At 39.0% G+C, this 20,017-nt stretch overlaps 1 protein-coding gene across 1 annotated transcript in view; it reads right to left on the bottom strand.

Moving 5' to 3' along the window:
- Positions 1 to 20,017, bottom strand: part of GPC6 (glypican 6) — a 777,821-nt gene that overhangs the window by 327,235 nt on the left and 430,569 nt on the right. Inside the window, exon 3 of the mRNA XM_063336315.1 lies at positions 15,918 to 16,309. Coding sequence (XP_063192385.1) covers positions 15,918 to 16,309 — 392 coding nt within the window. The remainder of the gene's footprint in view (positions 1 to 15,917; positions 16,310 to 20,017) is intronic.

Below are 20,017 nucleotides of genomic sequence, written 5' to 3'. Positions count from 1 at the left end.
AAGTACTCTTAAGACCACCAGGTCATGAAGTAGGGTGACTGATAAAGGTGCAGAGAAGAGAGTATATGATCAAACAGCTCTTTTCCCCTCGCAGTATGGCCAGGCTAGTGTAGGCTGCTACTTCCAACTACAGCTCCCCTTTGAGCCTCGTGAAAGCGGGGCTGAAATTACGCAGCCTACCATCTCCACAGCTTCCTGAGGCAGAAGAGATTTCCCTCACAGTAAATCACTTTATACCTTTCTGACTACACCAGAATACAATTTATGGAACAATCTGAAGTCAATGCTCTCATTAGCTAAACCACATGCTTTGAGATGAGACCCATTAAAATGCTCAGGCACATCCCGAAAATGGCTGTTCATATTTACTGAGGCAGTAACTCCTTTGCCAGGTTCATTTCATGCTCTGTAACAAACAGGAAAATCCAGCAATCTATCAACTCTCAAAAACCCCCCCACAAAACTAAAACAAAAAAAAAACCTCAAAAAAACACCCCCCAAAAGCCCTAATGAAAATTATGGTCCCAGTGTAAAAAAACAACCGCTCCCCTTCTCCAAATTAATAATATTCAAAGGCAAATCTACCTGGCTAAATGGAACCTAACTATTTGGGAACCACAAAATCTGAAGGCAGAACTGTATTGATATTCAAGTAACACATTTATCTGCACAGTTTTTTTTTAGTGGGGATATTTGCTTTAAATAATCTGACACTCAGGAAAAAAACCTCTTTTACAAATAGCTCAGCGTTATTCTCCTGAATTTTCAGATCCTTTTTTTTCAGACCCTACCAGCAGCAAACCCTACCATTTGAATATTGACAGAAGCAGTTCTTGGATGCTTTACACCTGGTACCTGCCAATGTCTACTTCTGACCCACTCCACTTGTTTCCCCCCCCTTATTGCTCTCTGACCACCATTTCATTTGAGGCAACTGCTCAAAAACCCTCACCTTTGCCTCATGCCAAAAAATCAGGAAATACCTTTGACAGCAATCAGAGCAAAATTAGTTGTACTGGGATCTAGATTCCTATCTTGGGAAAAGAGTAAGTCAATAATATTAATGCTGACAAAAATTTAAACAGGCAGACTGAAATTTCTATAATCAGGCATTTCTTGTCTCAGAAGGTACTAACCGCCAGCTGTAAATTTCTTACCTAATACATTTGTAGTTATGTTGTAATGTCGCTAATTTAAAGGTTCTTTTCCTAATGATAGCTAAGAAAATCAAATTGCAATTCTAAGTATGCATAGCAGCTGAACTCTATAAGCCATAGACTTCCTCTCCTCTTTTGTCCTGTCACCTGTTCTTTAATTTACGGGGTCTCCTTAGTCTAAAAATGAATAATCTACTTACACCTGGAGCACCAGACTAAAGAGGACATTTTCCATTTCAATTCAACAGCAGTCCCACTTTTTATAGTCTAACTTCAGGAAAATGAATTATGAAGCACCACATCTTACATATAAAGGAAATTAAGGTTGATTCTGTCTTATTTTAATCTTTATCCATCATCTGCAAAATTAGCTTCTGATCACTGGGATATTGTACATTAGGATGAATACAGGTTATACAAGCAGAAACTATAAGTGTGAGTTTAATTTTTTTTTTTTTTTTTTTTTTTTGGTAAGAAATAACTAGTATAGATCTATATGGAGGCAAAAATTAACCTTCTGGGCTCACCATCACTATTCTTGACTTCTCTGTTGAAATCCTAACAATGATAAATAAATATCAAGTTTAAAAGCCACTTAAAAATGTGAACTAGAAGTTCATTTAAAAAAACCCCAAACATTCCAACAAAATGTACAGGTGTGTTTTCTGCAGTTGAGCAAAAAGGAAACAATGTAAGGCTTATTACAAATATTGTCAAGAACACTTCAGGTAATTCCCATCTTTGAGTGTAGAGGAAGTTTCATTAAGTTCATGGGATGTTCCCATTATCAGGCAGTTTTATCTTTGACTAGTTACAGGCTGGTCCATGCATTGAATGGCCACTCCTGGTTCTCTCTCTTCCCTCTCCTTTGCTGGAGAGAGACTGTCAGCTCTAGAACACAATTCAACATGCACAACGTGTGAATACCCCCTAGAGGTGCCTATTTTTCTCCAGGGATTGTAGAAAGAGCATCAGGTCACTCTATTTTTGACTTAGTTACTTCAGGAAAGTGCCTATCCTAGGCAATATAAATTCCTTGTTATTAAATATCAGTCTTGATCTTAGCTTCCAAGAACACCTTTCCTCTGCTTTTTCCACATCAAGCATTCTGCTTCTTAACAACTTCTCGACTCGTTGTTTAATATTCTCTGCACTGTAAGACCTTAACTTTTCTTGCTAATAAACACATTTCTAAGCATTTTCATCCGCCAAAACTTCCATTCTTCTTCTCGCGCCTGTCCATTTGCCACTTTTACATTAAACATAGCATTATATTTGAGTATCTTACAGCATTTAGGAAACATTTTACTTGTGAAGCTTTTTGGATCATGCTGCAAATACATGTAGGTAAAAGCATGTTAGTGAAAAATGGCTCCATTAGGGTGCATTTGTTTATTCTGACTGTTTTTAAAGGATGTCAACTTGACAGCATAGCAGATGCGAGTTCTTACTGATAAAAATGAGCAAGAAAAAGAAAAGCATTGCTTCAGCTTTCACCCAAAAAGAAAAAAAAACTAAAGCTACAAAAGTTAAATCTACATAGTACAGAAAACCTAAAGAAATTTTCTGTACTTGTTGACTGAATGCTTTCCTCTGTATTCGGATTGCCTTCAAAGATAATGGACCAAAGAGTGCTTTCTGTGATCTATGTACATACAGATCAACATTTCACGCAGCGCAATAAATATCCATTGGACGCTAACAACGCGTAGCTCTTACAATACCAAATAGCAAAATTTGTATGCTATTACCTGCAGTTAGATTGTGTGCCCATATGCATATACACTCTCTAGTCCTCTCTTTCTATTTGTATGCTGAAACGCAGGTGAGTGAGGCATGAACACAGGTGAGCGGGCCTCAACAGCCGTTAATTTGTGCAAAGGAAGACAGTCCAATTCACCTCTCATCTAACACACTGAGTTCTCCGAATACTTTCATTGCCATCATGGCACTCTGTGAATCTGTATGTGTGTCTGTGTGTGCACGCGTGTATGAATGAGTGTGAAGAGAGGACAAAAGAGAAACACGTTGAAATGGACCATCAGCTGGTTAAGCAGTAAGCTCAGTCACTTTATGGAAATCTAATCTTTCCTTGATAAGCACTTACTCCTCCTACTAAGGAGCAATACATGGTCATCAGGAAAAGAATTTTGATTGTGAAAAAAGAAAATAATTCAATACATTTAGTTAACACATTTCTTTCTTCCACCAATTGACAGTCCGTTCTATGTCATATCTTAGCCAGCAGTGAGAATACCTTAGTGTTTTACACACCCCACTGCGAAGGTCCTACCTCACTACATCAGCACTATTAATACAATATATCTGTCAAGGCTTATTAAAATTCTTTTTGATGTGTATCTTGGCTCATAAACCTCCACACTGTATTGATATTGCCTAAGGGAACGTCCTTGTAGCACTGAATCTCTGCAAATGGGATGGTAAAAGACAAATGTCCAAAACTTTAAAAAAGTTGAGTCTCTAGCAGAGCTTTCTCTTCCAACACCTCTTTTGAATAGTGTTTTTTGTTCTCAATCTATAGCTATTGTTCCAAAAATGGTTTATAGAACATTTTAACTCATAGAAAAAAAAAACTTTCTTACAAATAAATAATTGATGGATTAAAAAAAAGATGTTGGATCTCAATCCATTTTCATAGATATACACTTTTCAGTGCTTTGTATACATGCTGTGCATGTACAGGTAGCCTCAGGTAGCAAAGAAACCCTGGCAGCCAGTTCACTCACTAGAGTGAGCAAAAATTTACCAAGTCAGTTGGAGAAATAAATTTTGTTCATTTCTTCTTCAGGTGTGTAATCTCTTCTGCTTTGCTTTTTGTAATAAATTTCTACAGGGCACAGGAGTTGCCCTTAGGGACTGCAAACACTGTGCTCCCCAGTTTGGAACACGCGATGCTACACGCCTCAGAAATGTATTAAACTTTTACAGCATGTTTAAATTAAATCCCATGAGTGAAATTTCACTGATGATTTTATGTGAATTTAACTACATATACTGACAGTCTACAAACATTTTACCTATGTTAACTCATAGTGCTGTTCTTACGCCTTTAAATGGTCGTTTCTTGATTGAAAATCTATTATTCGACCCAAATTTCCTCAGAAATAAGTCTCCATCAGTAAGTCCTTCAGTCTCTTTGTAAAGGCCTTTGCCTTAATAAACTTCGTTTTCTACCTGATTTTATACAGATCTGAACAATCAGACCCTAATCAAGTTCAGATTGAAGTCAATAGCTAAGGTACTTTTTACTGATTCAAGAGGGAAAGTGGGAGGAGGGAGAGGGAGGCACAGACTGAATCTTAAATAGAGAATTGACTTTTATATATAAAAATGTGCGCTGTACTGATAGACTTTCATTCACAGTGCTTCAGTACTATGCTAAATCTGGAAGACATCTGGAAGAAGCAGTTTTGGGGAATCAGACTGAAAATAAGATATGGCCATAGGTTGGCTTCTTTGGGGTCAGGGTAAAAATAGGACAGTCAAAACATTTTGGGTTTACAATTTACCTCTCCTGCTCCCTGCCCCCTCTTTGTTTTTATTAATTTTCAATAAACTTTATTGTATAATTTATTTTTTCCACATTTTTGACACTTTTAAAATATTCCTGTAACTATATATATAAGACTGTAAAATAAAATGGAGGGAAAAGTATGGTAGTAGAGATTGGCAGCCAGCTTCCTCTGTTAGCTTTGGAGACTCCAGAGCATAAATTAATCTGCAAACATTCTTCACCCAAAATTTCAACTCTGATTTAAGTGAAAGCCTGAATTGCATTCGTTTCTAGTTGGTACATTCTGTCTTACTTTTGAATGCTGTATGCTACATACAATGAATTAGGTAACGGTAAAAAGTTGTATTGAATTAAGAGGACAAGGGGAAACGGGTTCAAGTTACATCAGGGGAGGTTTAGATTAGATATTAGGAGACATTTTTTCACTGAAAGGGTTATTAAACATCGGAATAGGCTGCCCAGGGAGGTGGTGGATTCACCATCTCTGGAGGTGTTTAAAAAAAGGGTAGATGGGGCACTGAGGGACATGGTTTAGAAGTGGCTCTTGTCAGGGTAGGCTAAAGGTTGGACTCGATGATCTTAAAGGTCCCTTCCAACCTCAACAATTCTATGATTCTATGATTCTAAGAGATTTCTTTAACCTCATACTTATGGCCAGGAAACATCCCGAGGGCTCACAGAAGAACTTCAGTTTCGAGGATCAGTCTGGAAGTTTCTGACGGCAGTTTTTCCTGGGGTTTGGTTTCTATATGATTTCCTTGAAAAGCAAGCATGCACTGTTCTTTACAAACAGATGTGTGATGATGAAAGATACACAGGTGCTTATCTCTCCTACAAAACTACATCTTACGCATGACAGGTAGGTTGCCAGGAGCTTTCTAAACATCTTTCGGTTCTGTCTTCCTATACTCTATGTGGTACCTGGTTATTCCCTTGAAGTTTACCTTAAGATCTCCAGGATTAAAGGCTGCAGTGTGACTTGAGCTGTCTTTATGCTGGATTTCAAGCTAACTGTTGAAATAGCCACCCCTTATCCAAAGAAATCGTCAGCGTAAATTCAAAACTAACACTTAGATTGGAAGAAAACTGATGTTTTTGTTTTTTTTTTCATCCAGGCTATCTTTTGCACACTAGTGTACAAAATTAAATTGATGTTTCAAATCAGCAATGAATTCACTGGCACTCTAATACTGATATAACCAGGCAAAGCCAACAACAACAACAACAAAAGAAAAGATTTAGCACGAAGAAACTAGATGCATAAATGCCTCTAACAGTTCCCTGTTCCACTGGGAAATAGGCAAGTACAAAGGCACTGCAGGCAGGTATAAAAAGAACATAGCAATCTGACAGGGGAAATTGCAAACATGGCAAGAGGATACCAGTTTTGTGTGTGGAGTTCACAAGGAGGAGTTTGTCATCTAATATGGGTTTGGTTTCCAGCATAGGAAGGGGGAGCGTTAGGCACTGATGGCAACATCTGTATGGGTGACAAATTAAGTCAGACTTGGTCTAACCTAATTCCCTGTTCTGTCAACACTGAAGACCATAGAGCTAACAGAAGGCGGTGCTTGAGCTGAGGAGCTTTTCCTTATGTCTTTCCATGGCTCCTAGGCCTGAGCTGGTTTGAGTTCATACAGCTTAGATGCCACAGACCAAAGTCAGTCAATTATTGCATTCCCCAGACAGAGAAGACTAAGTGCTTAGATACACACGTATTCACTGGCTTTGGGTCATGGCTGAATAAAAGGGTTCATAACAGCCGCCACAGCGTGCCACCACATCTCAGTGAGTGGCACTACTGTTGAGCCAGCAAACTGCTGAAGAGAACGCAGTTTGTAATTTCTCTCTTTCTTGTCCTTAAACACTGAAGGCTACTTATGTGAAATGCAAATCCCTATCTTTGGTGGCTCAGGCTTCCCTCTACCAACTGGCTGCATAAAACCTCCATTTAAAATAGAACAATTAGATCAGGGTCTTCTGTTGTGGAGAGAACGGCTGATGCTTCGGCTTAACAACTCTGCATGCAGAGCACTTACTCAGGAAATGTGAATTAAGTGTACTATCCCTCCTTAGCTTTGTCAGCTTGCCAGATATTGCCTTATACACATTCGCTTTTGGATCCACGGATAATGCCAACATATGGACGTGAATGAAAGTATCATGGGATGAAAAGTACAAAAGGCAAGTGTAGATGTAATTCAATTCTGTTGCTTGGTGATACTGAAAATCACGTCAGCGGGGGGTGACGTGAGGAGTCTGTACATGCTTCCTGAACAAATCCAGTAATTTCTCCAGTGGTGCATTCATGCAAAATTGACAAACATTCTGAAATCAAAGACCAGAAGTCAAACTTGCACAGTGCCAGGACAGAACCTGAACTTCAAAACATTTCTGTCAGTTTTAAAAGAAAACACATTTTCAAGAATAGGGAAGTTGTTTGCAGGCTAAAACTGTGCTGAGTTGTTGGGGAAAGGCAAAATCTTGTACACCAGCTGCCAAAGGATGGCAAACCATTATGAAGGATAAGCAGGCAGGCACTTCTAGATTAAAATCCTCTCTGTATAAGCTTAGTTTCTGCTCTTGGCCATGTAATGGTGACAGATGTGTGTAGCTGAGGTCAACTAAACCTTCCTGATCTTATTCAAAACTCTACTTTTCCTCTGTTTTGTCTGGTACACTTAGTTTTTACTCAAGAAATGAATTCTTCCTAAGGACAAAAAAAAAAAAAAAAGGGACAAAGAAGAAAGAGCAATGATAACCTTAGAGGTGGACTGAAGAAAAATGACATTTTCTCTTCAGAAACGATTATGGAAAAAACTCAGCAAGCTTGTGGCAAAAAAAAAAAAATCTACAAAAAGAATCAGACACTGGAGGATGGGGATAAGTTTAAAATTTTACAGATGACCAGAACTGTTGTTTTCCTGACAATGAAATGCTTCATTTTGTATTCCTATGTTCGTACCATCTTTCTTTTTTTTTGAGATATATTTTGAAATGCAAGACTTCAGCAGACAATGAAGCCAACAGTCACTGACCTCTGAATAACTAAGAATTGAACTTAGATCCACATCGTTGATTTCAGATTTCATTATTCTAAAGTCTCAAAGAAATTTGACTTTTTCAATGTGTTGCTGATGACTTTGTTGACTATAAGGCTTAAGCAGATATGCATTTAAATTCCAGTATTTCTGATGAGTTTTAAGTAAATCAGATATTTCCTTGACTAATGTTTTCTGTAGAAACCTGAAGGCAGAAGAACCTATTAGTTTTTGTGCTTCTGGCTCACATGAGAAATAAAATTAATTGCTTTTATCAAATAGTGATTGGAAAACAGTGCTTCCATAGGCTGCCTTCAAAAAAGGATGAAGACAATCTGTAAAAAGAGTAATTCTAAAAAGTCAGCAATGTTGCAAGATGCTATAGATCTCCTTGCATTGCTTAACCTTCAGACTTTTTAATCTCCTTCTTATTTCCATTTGATTCTTCTGAATTTTCTTTTACTCCCCTGTGCTAAAACAGCACAAATGTAAAACCTGCTGTAAGATTAATTACAGAGAAGGTCTAAATCTAAGAGGGTCAGCAAGCTCCGAGGTGAGCTATGCTTCTTCACTGTTATTTTTATCATGACTTGGCTGTGTATCATGACATGCATTAGGATACATCCTTTGTTCCAGGAATTCCTCTGAAAAAGTTCTACATTTTCTCTTTACATAGCTTCTGCAGGTTCCATATCAACATCTTTTATAGGTCAGAAATACGACTGGTATGAAAACTTCATAGGACTGTGTGTAAAATGTGCTTTTCAGCAATCCTAAAGAAAACCTTGATTTGAATAATTATTTTTCTAATGTCTCATGACAGTGTTTAATAACATTATTGAACTAAAACACTTTCATTTTGGCACTTAATATATAGGTAGAATTCTCACGTAAAGTTGAACTAAAGGGTATTTTCTGTGCCATAGGCATTTTAAAAAAAGCATGTACTGAGCAAAAGTACTATAATGAGAAGATCTTTGCATATGAATGGTACAAAGAATCCAGGAATAGACGACTACTGCAAATTTTGTGATACGAAGTGGTACAGAGCAGGAACAAACCAGACTGGTAGACCTGCTTAAGGGATATTGAATAAGATTGTATGTCTTTCTGAGCAGTACGACTCAGTTAAACTTGGGTTATTAAGGTCAGCACAAAGCCAGCTGAATGAAATTTAAGGACCTAAGAAATGGAGAGGCCGGGCTGGATTATATCTGACAATTCTAATAGACAGGACACGGACCACAGCTTTTGCAGACCTCCTACCTCCATTTTCCTTTTGTTGGAGGCACTGTTTCATTTTAGGCCTTTTCTCCTGAGCTACTCTTCTGGGACATTTGATGATCCAGTGCACACAAAGTGGAAAACAGATCAGTGCACCTGCAGTAAGTCTGGGATATCTGGAAGGCATCTGATCTATTTTCCCGTGAAATGTCTGCAAATTAACTGGATCAGTTGATGTCCCTTTTCTTTCCAAGAAAGGAGGAAAGATTTCACGCATAGCTGGAGAACCCCAATTCAAAGGATACTTCCCACAAAGCACTCCAGTGTAGATACCCCTTGCTCTTGCTTCTATGCCAAAGACATCTCTGAGCCTTGAACTGGATGGATAATCCCTGGACTCCCTGGCTCAGGAACACCAAGGGACAAGAAGAGGAAAAAAGAATGTGGCCCATGCATGGCAAGGTATGATCCAGATCTTGGAGAGATATATTAATTCAATTAAAACTCAAAGAACAAATGATTGAAAAAACCTTAGAACAATAGACACAGAAGCGACCACAAAAGCTATGCTTACTCAGCTGGGCTGTTCCTAAACTAACAATTTGAACTAAGGATTAAAGTTTACTGAACCATAGTCCTTTTTAGATCTCCTTTCCCTCTGTGACTTTAACAAGCCAAATCTCTTCAGCCAATGAAGTTAAAATACACAGGTCACGTAGCTCTTTATCTGTCACACCCTGCAAATCACATTTTCCAGCATTAAAGTACTATTCGTTTTGGCTTTTAATTACCTGACTTATCAGCATGTCATATTTCTCCCCCCCTCCCTGCAATAATTACATTCTGAATCAGTGTGACATTCAATATTGACCTTTATTTATGGCTCTCACAAACTGTTTATTTATAAACCATGAAAAGTAGCGTTTGTAAGAATATTGATTCAGCGTATTAGAAAAGCAATGGCCTGGCATTCTCTGAGTAGAAGTAATCACAGGCAATTACTAGAGACTGCTTTTCACTACTAATCTTGGGTTTAACCTTATAATTGTATTACTGAATTTGTTTCACTTTGCCCATATATCATCAGGTTCCTAATAAGAAGTCTGATATTAACATAATTTAATAATATTCAGGGGAAGAATGGTTTTAATTGGTTTAAAAAGAGGGAGACTTATAGCCTATGCCACGCAATGAGAAAAGTATTGTAACAGCCTTTTTTATTTTGCAATAAATGATAATTAATATTTAAATGCATTAATGAAATAAGTTCTTAGTGTCCGGGTGACAAATCTTTGATGTTTATGCCACTAACAAAATCACTAACTGCTCCTAATGATGCCCCTGAGCTAAGCTTCACTTTACTCCTGGTATAAAATCTACTTTCATTGCCGGTAGCATGAATTTGCAAGTGTGAAAGGCAAAATCAAACTAAGAAAAATTTTTCTTGTCCTTATCCCGGTATATAATGGGAAGAAAGTTGTCAAATTCAGAATCGTAGAATCATAGAATGGTTCGGGTTAGAAGGGACCCCAAACATCATCTAGTTCTATCCCCACTGCCATAGGCGGGGACACCTCCCACTGGAAAAAAAAACTCTCACAAACCAGCCAAACTTAGAGAAAAGCGAAACTAGCAAACAATAACTAAAAACACAGATCTCTGTGAATAAAAGTACTCTGCGCTCACTCGCTGTTCCTGGTCAGCCAGATTCAGTGCAAGAACCGATGAAGATGTAACTGTCTGCCTGGGATTAAATTAGAGCTCCGAGCAGCAGTAGGGTAATGACAGCTGGCTAACGACTGTGCTTTTGGGTAGGACCGACCAGTCATAGTTCATTATTTATTTTTTTCTGCAAAACTCATACGTTCTCAATGTGAATTCACCCAGGTTAAAGCATGAAATCGGCACAAGTCAGGCTTGAGAAGCTATGCTCATGAAACATAAAAAAAAAAAAAAATGCTTTTTTTTTTCTCTTGTTTTCTGTAAATTTCAATGAAAAGTATATGGAAAGAAAATGTTTCCAGGAAAAATTTTCTTTGGGTGGAACGCTATCCCGATGGGATAACACCCTGTTAGTGAAACAGTGCTGCCTGTACCAACTAGTATGGTATTCTTGGCAAATTTGCTTCCAGTTAGGGATTTAAACTGCTTTTTGAAATATCCTTAGTTTCAGTCATAATCTTTTCTTGGGAACTAGTTCTATTTTCTACATTCCGTGTTTGGTACAGAACTGTTCCTTATTTAATGAAAAAAAATCTCCAGAACAATTCAGAAATATTTCCAGTGGTTTCTCCAGTTTAACCTTAAATACAAGATCACAGCTGTTCAGGAAGTTTGGTTTTGTGTTTTTGTTTTCTTTTGTTATTTCTCCAGGAATAAGTTGAGAAAAAAACAAATAAAGACATTTAAAAACATTGACATTTAAATATGTTATATTTTTATGGGGGAAAGGAAAAGAATAGCAAATTTTCCCCCACAAAATGTTAACATAGTAGAAAAGCCTATTGTACAGGCTTTTAGGATCTGAAAAATTAGTAAAAAAACAGGTGGTAGAAACATCTGTCCATAAACATCTACTAGCTATAGGTTAAGAAAGTATACTGGGTGAGAAGCTCTGCTCCTGTACTGACCTTTAAACTACTGGGCACTGAGGTAAAAATCAGCTAAACAGACCTTTGCTGTGCCAAAAATGGCAGTTCTTATGTTATATATTGAATATTACATACCGAAGCTGTGTCAGGGGAAGTTCAGATGGGACATTAGGAAAAGGTTCTTCACTGAGGGTGGTTGGTCACTGGAACAGGCTCCCCAGGGAAGTGGTCACAGCAGCAAGCCGGTCAGAGTTCGAGGAGCGTCTCGTCAACGCTCTTAGTCATATGGTTTAGTTTTAGGTAGTCCTGCGAGGACCAGGGAGTGGGCTCGATGATCCCTATGGGTCCCTTCCAACTTGAGATAGTCTATGACTCTATGATTCTTCTATATTAATGAATAAATAGTTTTCATTTTCTCACTTTAAGAAAGACTGTAATTACATTTTGTTCATATGCCTACTCAGTTTTGTAAAGCATATACAGAATTTAGCGAGCTGAAGTCTACTCAAGCCAGTGGAAATACACTGCATTGAGTGGAGATTTAACAAGCCCTTAGCAAACACAGACTGACAAATTTTTAATGCGTTCATATGAGAAATAAAATTATTTTAAAATCTCTGAAAATTAAAAAAGTGTAATTGGACTTTAAGATTATGAAAACACTGTTCAGCTAAAACTACACAACTTCACGTAGATCGAACCAACTACTGAAATATAATATTAGAAAAATTAGAAAAATTACAAAAAAAGACATGTCCTAACTGCCCTCCCTCCCTATTTATCTAAATGGGATTTATCCAAATTATAATCTCACTGACATAAGCAACGAGCAAAATACTATTGTACGACGGAAATATTTATGGTATGTGTTGCCTATTTTGAGTGTGCTTGAGTGTGTACTTTGTTGGAAAAAGAGGGGAGTACAGCTCTTTTGCAAGGAATACACTGACCGCATCATTTTCAGTCAGTACAAACATTGCACCCTCTCTGAAGAGAAATCTTCAGAAAGGATGTGCCCCTGACGTTAAATAGGGAACAAATCCTTCTGAGTGTGTGACCCACCAACTCCTTTACAGAAATGGGGCAGAAGAGGCTGAGAAAGTGAATTAAAGGCCCAAAGGAGATGTTGGTACCAAATTTCTCATTAATAAATCTTTCTCATGGTGTTTAAGGTGTAGGCTCAACTTTTTGCTACATGAGTGGCCTTTGACAGCGGCAGGTCAGTGAGATAATGGGTCCACAAATAGAAAGCAAAAAATCTTTTTAGCTTGTGATGTTGCAGATAGGAGATGCCCCCCTGTTCCCAGCCAGTGCAGACAATGGACAAAGATTTCTGTAAAAGAACTGCAACAGGTCTTCTTTCCATTTTCTCTTTTTTTCATTTCTGCTGACTTACCCAGATGTGGCATTCTTATCACAGAATCTCTCAATATTAAGAGTACAATGAAAATGAAATCCATGATGAATCTGGATGACTTCCAAAACAGCAACAAAAAATATTTAGCTGCCTCCTTTTTGGTTGCAAAGTTATGTGCTAACTCTAAGGAATGGTTGCAGTCTTTTAAAATGATGTTTAAAGAAAAGGGTTTGTCATTTTCTACAGTAGATAGACCAGCATAACAATCCACAGTAATGATACGATCACGAAAACTTGGATCTCAGAGTAATCACAGCCTTTCCACAGGATACTTATTAATCTTGAACATTTGGCGTCTCTTGGGGTTCTTCACATCTGCCTCACCAGGCTGCAGATGACACAAAGTCCCTAAAACCAGCAATCGTTTTTGCTGTGGGTACGAATTTAGCCACTGAGATTTTCATACCAAAGTCAGTCTTGCAATCAAAGCATACTCTACATTTAAGTAAAATTGTTCATTTCATTAATCTTTTAATAGGATCATAGGATAATTTGAGTTGGAAGGGTGCTCAGGTAATCCCCAGTCCACCCTGCTTCAGCTCTGAACTCAGACTAGCATGACCTGGTCATCTCAAAGGGCTCTGTACAACCAGGACCGCCATGGATGGAGCCTGTGCAGGCTCTCTGCGCAACCAATCCACTGCTTGGTCGTCCTTATGGTGAAGGTTCTCCTTAAATCTAGTCTGAACTGTTTCAGCTCATGCCCATTACATCTCACCATGCCCCGCTGTGAGGAGATTTGCTGCATCTCCTCAATGACCTCCCTACAGGCACCAGGAGCTGCTGCTAGGTGCTCCTGAAGTCACCTTTTCTCCAGGCTGAACAAGCCCCAGTCCCACAGTCTCTTCTCACAGGGCAAGTACTCCTGTACCACGCTGCTGGCCTCCATTGAACTCACTTCAATTTGCCTATGTCTTTCTTGTATGGGAAGGTCCCAAACCTGAACACGGTGTTTTAGATGTAGTCTAATAGCATGTCACTGTTTACGTATATATAAAGCAAAGAACCTGTGCTATACCTCGCACCAACCACCAAGCACTTTTAAAGATTTTAAAGTGTTGCCTTCATGTTAAAAGAAAAAAAACAGAAGTGTTATTGAGCTATTGTTATCATCTTCAAGTGACACTACAAAAAGGCTCACTTTATGATTACCGAGCTAGTAGTTCTCATTATAGGATCATAGGATCATTTAGTGATCTTGTGGTAAGCCCTATTCTTGAAGGGGCTTATGTGCCAAAAACCCAGCAGGTGAGAAGAAAACATTTCACGGGTATGTGAGAGGGGAGACACCTGCACATTCTGTACATTCATGGACATGCACAGGGAAAGCGACGTCTCAGCAGACAATTCATACCTTAATCTGTTCGGGATTCACAAATTACTATCTGTTACATGAATTACATAGCATACTCCCTGCAGTCTGATCCAGTCGATGCAACGAGACCTAATGCAACAGTGACATCAGAGCTCAGCATTTTCACTTGAAACCTGACTCACGGGGACATCACCGCTCTTCAGAGGAAATTTGGGGCAGCAGATATACGCGTTCTGCACACTCAAGGGTTAAACAGCTGTATCTGCCCCCAACCAGACTAGAAGGGATGGAATTTCATGGCAATGCCCTGCCACTGTTCAGAAAGGACTGCAAGAATTGACAGTGCCAGAAAAAAAGAGAAGGCAACCCAGTAGACCAGGAAGGCACTTGGGAGGAAGAGATCTTGCTTTTAGCTGGGTAACCAGGATTGTGTATTACATTCACTGACTTTTAAGCGCAAAATGACCTTTTCCTCCCATGCAGTCTTCTAGGCATAAAATCAGGCTCTTTCTTGTTGACTGTCTCCCTGGCTTCATGGCTTCTGAATTCGTAATTGCAAAATATCACATGATAGGGGATAAGAAAGGTTTGGACGCTGCATCTTGTCATGTGCTTGAATTGCAGTCTACTGTACATTGTATCAGCTGTACCTCTACCTCACCTTCTGGCTGTGGTTTAAATGAAGGGAGAGAGACAGTCCTCTTAATGAAGAGGAACGGCTTAAGCAAGGGGCAAGCATCAAAATCAAGCATACCCTTAATGTCCAGAATATTGAGTATTTGGGCATTTCACAGTGGATCTCACTAGAGCGCTTCAGAACTCAGAATGTAGTTAAGGTCCAAATACACTACAGACCAGGACTGAGAAACAGCCAGATCAGAGGACAAGTATCTAGTTGGAACAGAAATTCAGAAAAGTACACCTGAGTTTGAAATACTGTATAAGTGAAAGTCATTCAGGCACATTTCTAGTACCCAGATGGCTTATTTTTGTGTGTGTTTGGTTTTGGTTTTGGTTTGTTGTTTTTTTTCTTACATAGCTTTAATTACGTGCAGCCCTCAAGGATAAGAATTGTCATAAATATTTTCGTAGATAAATAATTTAAACTAAAATAAATGCGAGTCAAACCATCCTTTGGGAAAGCTCGGGCTCCAGAGGTGTCACTATTCATTTATTTTCTCATCAAAAGCGTGACTAGACATTTCTAACAAAACCCTTCACCCAGTTGCATGATGAATGAATGCTGTGAAGGCTGTACTGCCCTTACGAACAGCAGTGTAAATTTCCTTGAAACATTTAAATTCTGATCATAATCATCATCTTTTATATATGTAGCCAGTTTTGAAGTACTAATGACAATCACTACCATGCTACAACATTGATGTACATCGGTATTTCATTGTGTCCTAAGCAAAGAGAAATGTTTTCCAGTCAGTATCGACTCAATATCTCCAGAAGGAACTAAAAACAACTGTTGCCCCTATTTATAATCTTCGGATGGGTATACCGGTAGACACAAAAAACAACCAACCAAACAAGCCCCCTCCCAGCATATTAAAAAAGGCACAATCAGATTTCGATTGCCTAGAAAGTTTGAAAGAAATTCAAGCTTAAAAAAAACCCTGGTTTTAGATTACCTTGGATACTCTGTTTGCAACCTCTCTGCCTACTGTCAGCCCCTGAACAAAGGTCCGTGCTGCAATGAACGCTCTAGTCACTTGAACCTTCAGCTTCCTGGGTACATCTCCAAACGGCTTCAGCTGGTCTGTGTACTTGCTTACACACTCCAAGTAGTCCTCCGTGAAATGGTACTGGGGGTTTATGAGCTGGAACATCCGCTCCAGCAGCCGAGCCCAGAAATCGTTCAGCATTTCCTCCAAGTTCACGTTGCCTCCTGTGTAATACCGCTTCAGCTCTGTGAAGAGGTCCTGGAACACCTCCGAGTTCTGCATGTACAGCATGCCATACGTCCGGACAAACATGTCGTTTAAGGATCTTTCTGCGTTCTCCAGAAGTTCTCGGAAAAATTCTGCAGGGAAAACAAGCAGCTGTTAATGGATATATTAGTAGGGTATGAAGGGTTTTCTGATTGCATTCCTATGTTACCATTAGTAAAGCTTGTCTTAATATGTTGTTACCCCAGCACTGTACTAGTGAAATTCATCTATTTGGATAGGAAATAGCTTTATTTAGAGGTAAGAAAAAATAGAGTATAACCTGAATTCCCCAACAAGGTAGAAAGATGTAGGACCTATAAAGCTGAACATGAAAAACCCATTTAAAAGAACTTCAGTGAGGGTAGTTCCACTTCTTCATGTATTATTTGAACACAGCAATCCCTATCCTTTGCAATAGCCTCCATAGCCGGCATACTAAATCTTCTAAGCTAAAAGTAGTTATTAATATGATGATTTAACTGAAAATTTAATGATTTTAGAATAGCTAGATAATGATAAGTTCCATTTGGCTGAAGTTTTTAAAATGTAGAAGAACACCATGGAAATAAATCTGAAAACTTGTTTGCAAATATTTTTGAAGAGAACTTGAAAGAGAGCTGAGTGGAAATGAGCAGATTCCCTCATAAAAGTATTGCATGTCTAATACTAAGAAAATGTTAGCATTTTCAATAATTTCCTACTCCACTGAAGAACAGTACTAGAAACCCTCCACCAGTCACATCACAGCCAGCCTATTAATGCCAGTTTGTGCTAGTTGTTTGTTTTGAAACACCAGACCTTATGCTTTTTTGAAAGGATTAAAAAAAAAATTCTTGTAAGATTGGGGCCTACAAGAAAGATGAAGAGGGACTTTTTATAAGGGCATGTAGTGATAGGACGAGGTAATGGCTTCAAACCAGAAAAGGGTAGATTTAGGTTAGATAGCAGGAAGAAATTTCTCACTTTGAGGGTGGTGAGACACTGGAGCAGTTTGCACAGAGAAGCTGTAGATGCCCCACCCCTGGAAACGTTCAAGACCAGGCTGGATGGGGCTTTGAGCAGCCTGGTCTAGTGGGAGGTGTCCCTGCCCATGGCAGGGGGGTGGAACTAGATGGTCTTTAAGGTCCCTTCCAACTCAAACCATTCTATGATTTCAGACTTACTGCTTCTGTGCCTTTATCTACCCAGACCCAAACCATGACCTATTTGTAATTTTGGCTTGTGGAATTTGTTCTTACTGGAAAACGAGTGCAGTGGAAACACGTAATCATCTCTTCTGTTAAGATCCTTTAACTCCCATATGATGCTTATATTTTCTCAAGATATTCACTGAGCATGTACAGTATTTCTTTAAACACAGCTGACAAAAGCAGGCATAGCTTCTCCTGGTTTTTGGAAGATCCCATCTTCCTACAGAGTCCACTTGCCAATCTTCTTAAACCTCCTTTGGAAAAGAGTTCAATGACTACTGTGGCCTGTAAATGGGGCATTGCAGACAGCAAGGCGGAGATGGCAACACCTTTGGCAAAACGCGTATATTTGCTGCGATTAAATGATTTGCACTGATGTGGCAATCATCACGCAGCCAGCTCTGGGATACCAGATTCTAAATATGTGGTCATTGCCCATAGACGCATCTGCGTGTGCTAACTGCAGGGACCTGCTGCCTTCCTACAGTCTTGGCTAACACTATAATGGGCACGCTCTTTTAACATAGGGCCCTGCTGTGGCTACAGTGACTCATAAAAATGCAGAATCACTGCAATGCTAAAGACAGGATGGCAACTAAGACTATGTAAGAAAAAATCTACACCAAATTTGAGGATTCGCAACTGTAATCAGCTCAAAGCAGGATCCACTGAACACTGTGGATCGGTCTACAAGGACTCAGTAATAAAGAGCCTCTTCTTTTTGGCAGAAATTGTGCAGAGCTAGAGTCTTTGATCTCCCAGATAACTGCAAAGGGGTTGTAATGAAAATGTATACACAGAACACCGAGGACATACTCGCTACATCAAAGCACTTATTAAGGGGAAAATATATTCTAATAAATGCACCGAAGTCTAAACTGTCATTAAAACCACAGTTCTTCATATGGAATAAATTCCATCTGGAAAAGAATATGCTTTTGACAATTAGCTTATGTAGGGAAAAGCAAAAAAACCCACAACACAACACCCACAACCAAAAATAAACCCTTGTTATTCTTTGTTGCCAAATAGAGTAACTTTGTGTCCGCAGCGCACGGTCTTCTCTGTTGTTTCTCCAAATCATCCACTAATTCTGACAAAGCGGTTTTAGAAAAAAAGCAAAACAAAGCTGTTGTTCACCCCTAACCATGACCTGGTGGTATCCTTGATGTCTGAATCATCCTGATTACTATTTTATACGCTCAGCATTTCTTCTTCTAAGAATTGATGTATACTGGCTGTACTGCTGAATACATCTAGCTCTCTAGTCACACAATCTAGGAAGGCAAAACAATGGCAGGGAACTTGGGGCTCAAATTAAAATCTGTTTTAAGGCTGAAGCCAGGCTTTCAGACCGGTGCAATTGGGAATGACAACTGGGAAAGACAATCATGAAAGCAGTGAATCCAGGCCCTGGATTCTTCTTCCCATAAGGCTCTGTATGCTGGGGGGCTGCTGTAAGCAATTCACGTGCTGGCTCCTCCCAATCCATAGCTATACTGGGAATCCCACTGTTTATCTTAAAAGATCATGCCAGTCACAGCAAAGCATAGCTGAGTCTGCTGACAGAATCTCTTCTGAGATTGCTAGACTATTATTCCTTTGTGCGGAGGTATTACGTAGCAATCTCACAGCCAATTTGTTGGAAGCTAACAAAACTTTTCAGGGAGGGGTAGACATTTATGCTGTGCTGGTACAGCATCTGGCACCATGTGGTCCATGCTGGTCACAACCTTTAGTTATACTGCGGTACAAACACTACCAGTAACTTCACAAGCTTAAATTTCATGCTAGTCCAAATGTGACACCATACATATGCATTCAGTGGGAAAGCTCATGTCCTCTAAACAGCGGTACATTTATTTAATTTTCAGACTTAATTCATTTCAGACTTAATTTCAGACCTAATTCATAGGTCTCTAGTCTTTGAAAGCTATTGCTTAGAGTTAGTTATCATGCCATTAAAAACCTAGACTGATGGTTTTCTGCACATTTTGATACAAAAGACAGTTAGTTTAAGAGAGTTATCTGCGACAGTAAACCTAGGCAGGATCAGGATACTAAAGTAGCAACAACTACAAAATTGGATATCTTTTCAGTTCCAGAGAGAAAGAGATCTCCCCTGTTGTAATAATTAGAAAAATTCTCAATCAACTCCTGTCCCGCAAAATGAATGCTGCTGTGAAGAATCACTTGCTTTTTCAGTCTGCAAATCTTCCATATATCGAGAAGATAGTCTGCTTTGCAATGCTTATGTACAGAAGCTGTGTCCTGGCATAACTTGTTCAGTGACATCAAGAGAAACTGTACTTCCTTCGGCAAAGGTTGATTTTTTTCCATGGTCTTCACAGCAATTTAAAGATTTTATGTTCATTGCAAAGATGATATTTCATCAACTTGCAGGTAGCTTTTGAAAAATAATGTAATATTTCAGCTCAAAGTTAAAGACCGAAGATGAGACAGACATTAGTCATGTTGCTTAATGCGCTTCTGGAAGGCACTCAAGTACTAGGGTGGGAGAGGACAAGCTATATAAGACAGAGCTGTGCAGTGTTTTAAAATACATATCTTGTGATTTTTTTTGCTGCCAAAATAGGCTGTCATGAGCAG

The sequence above is a fragment of the Chroicocephalus ridibundus genome, chromosome 1 (assembly GCF_963924245.1).
Source record: "Chroicocephalus ridibundus chromosome 1, bChrRid1.1, whole genome shotgun sequence".
NCBI lineage: Eukaryota > Metazoa > Chordata > Aves > Charadriiformes > Laridae > Chroicocephalus > Chroicocephalus ridibundus.
The sequence above is the reverse complement of the archived record's forward strand: the minus strand, read 5'-3'. Positions and strand labels throughout refer to the sequence as shown.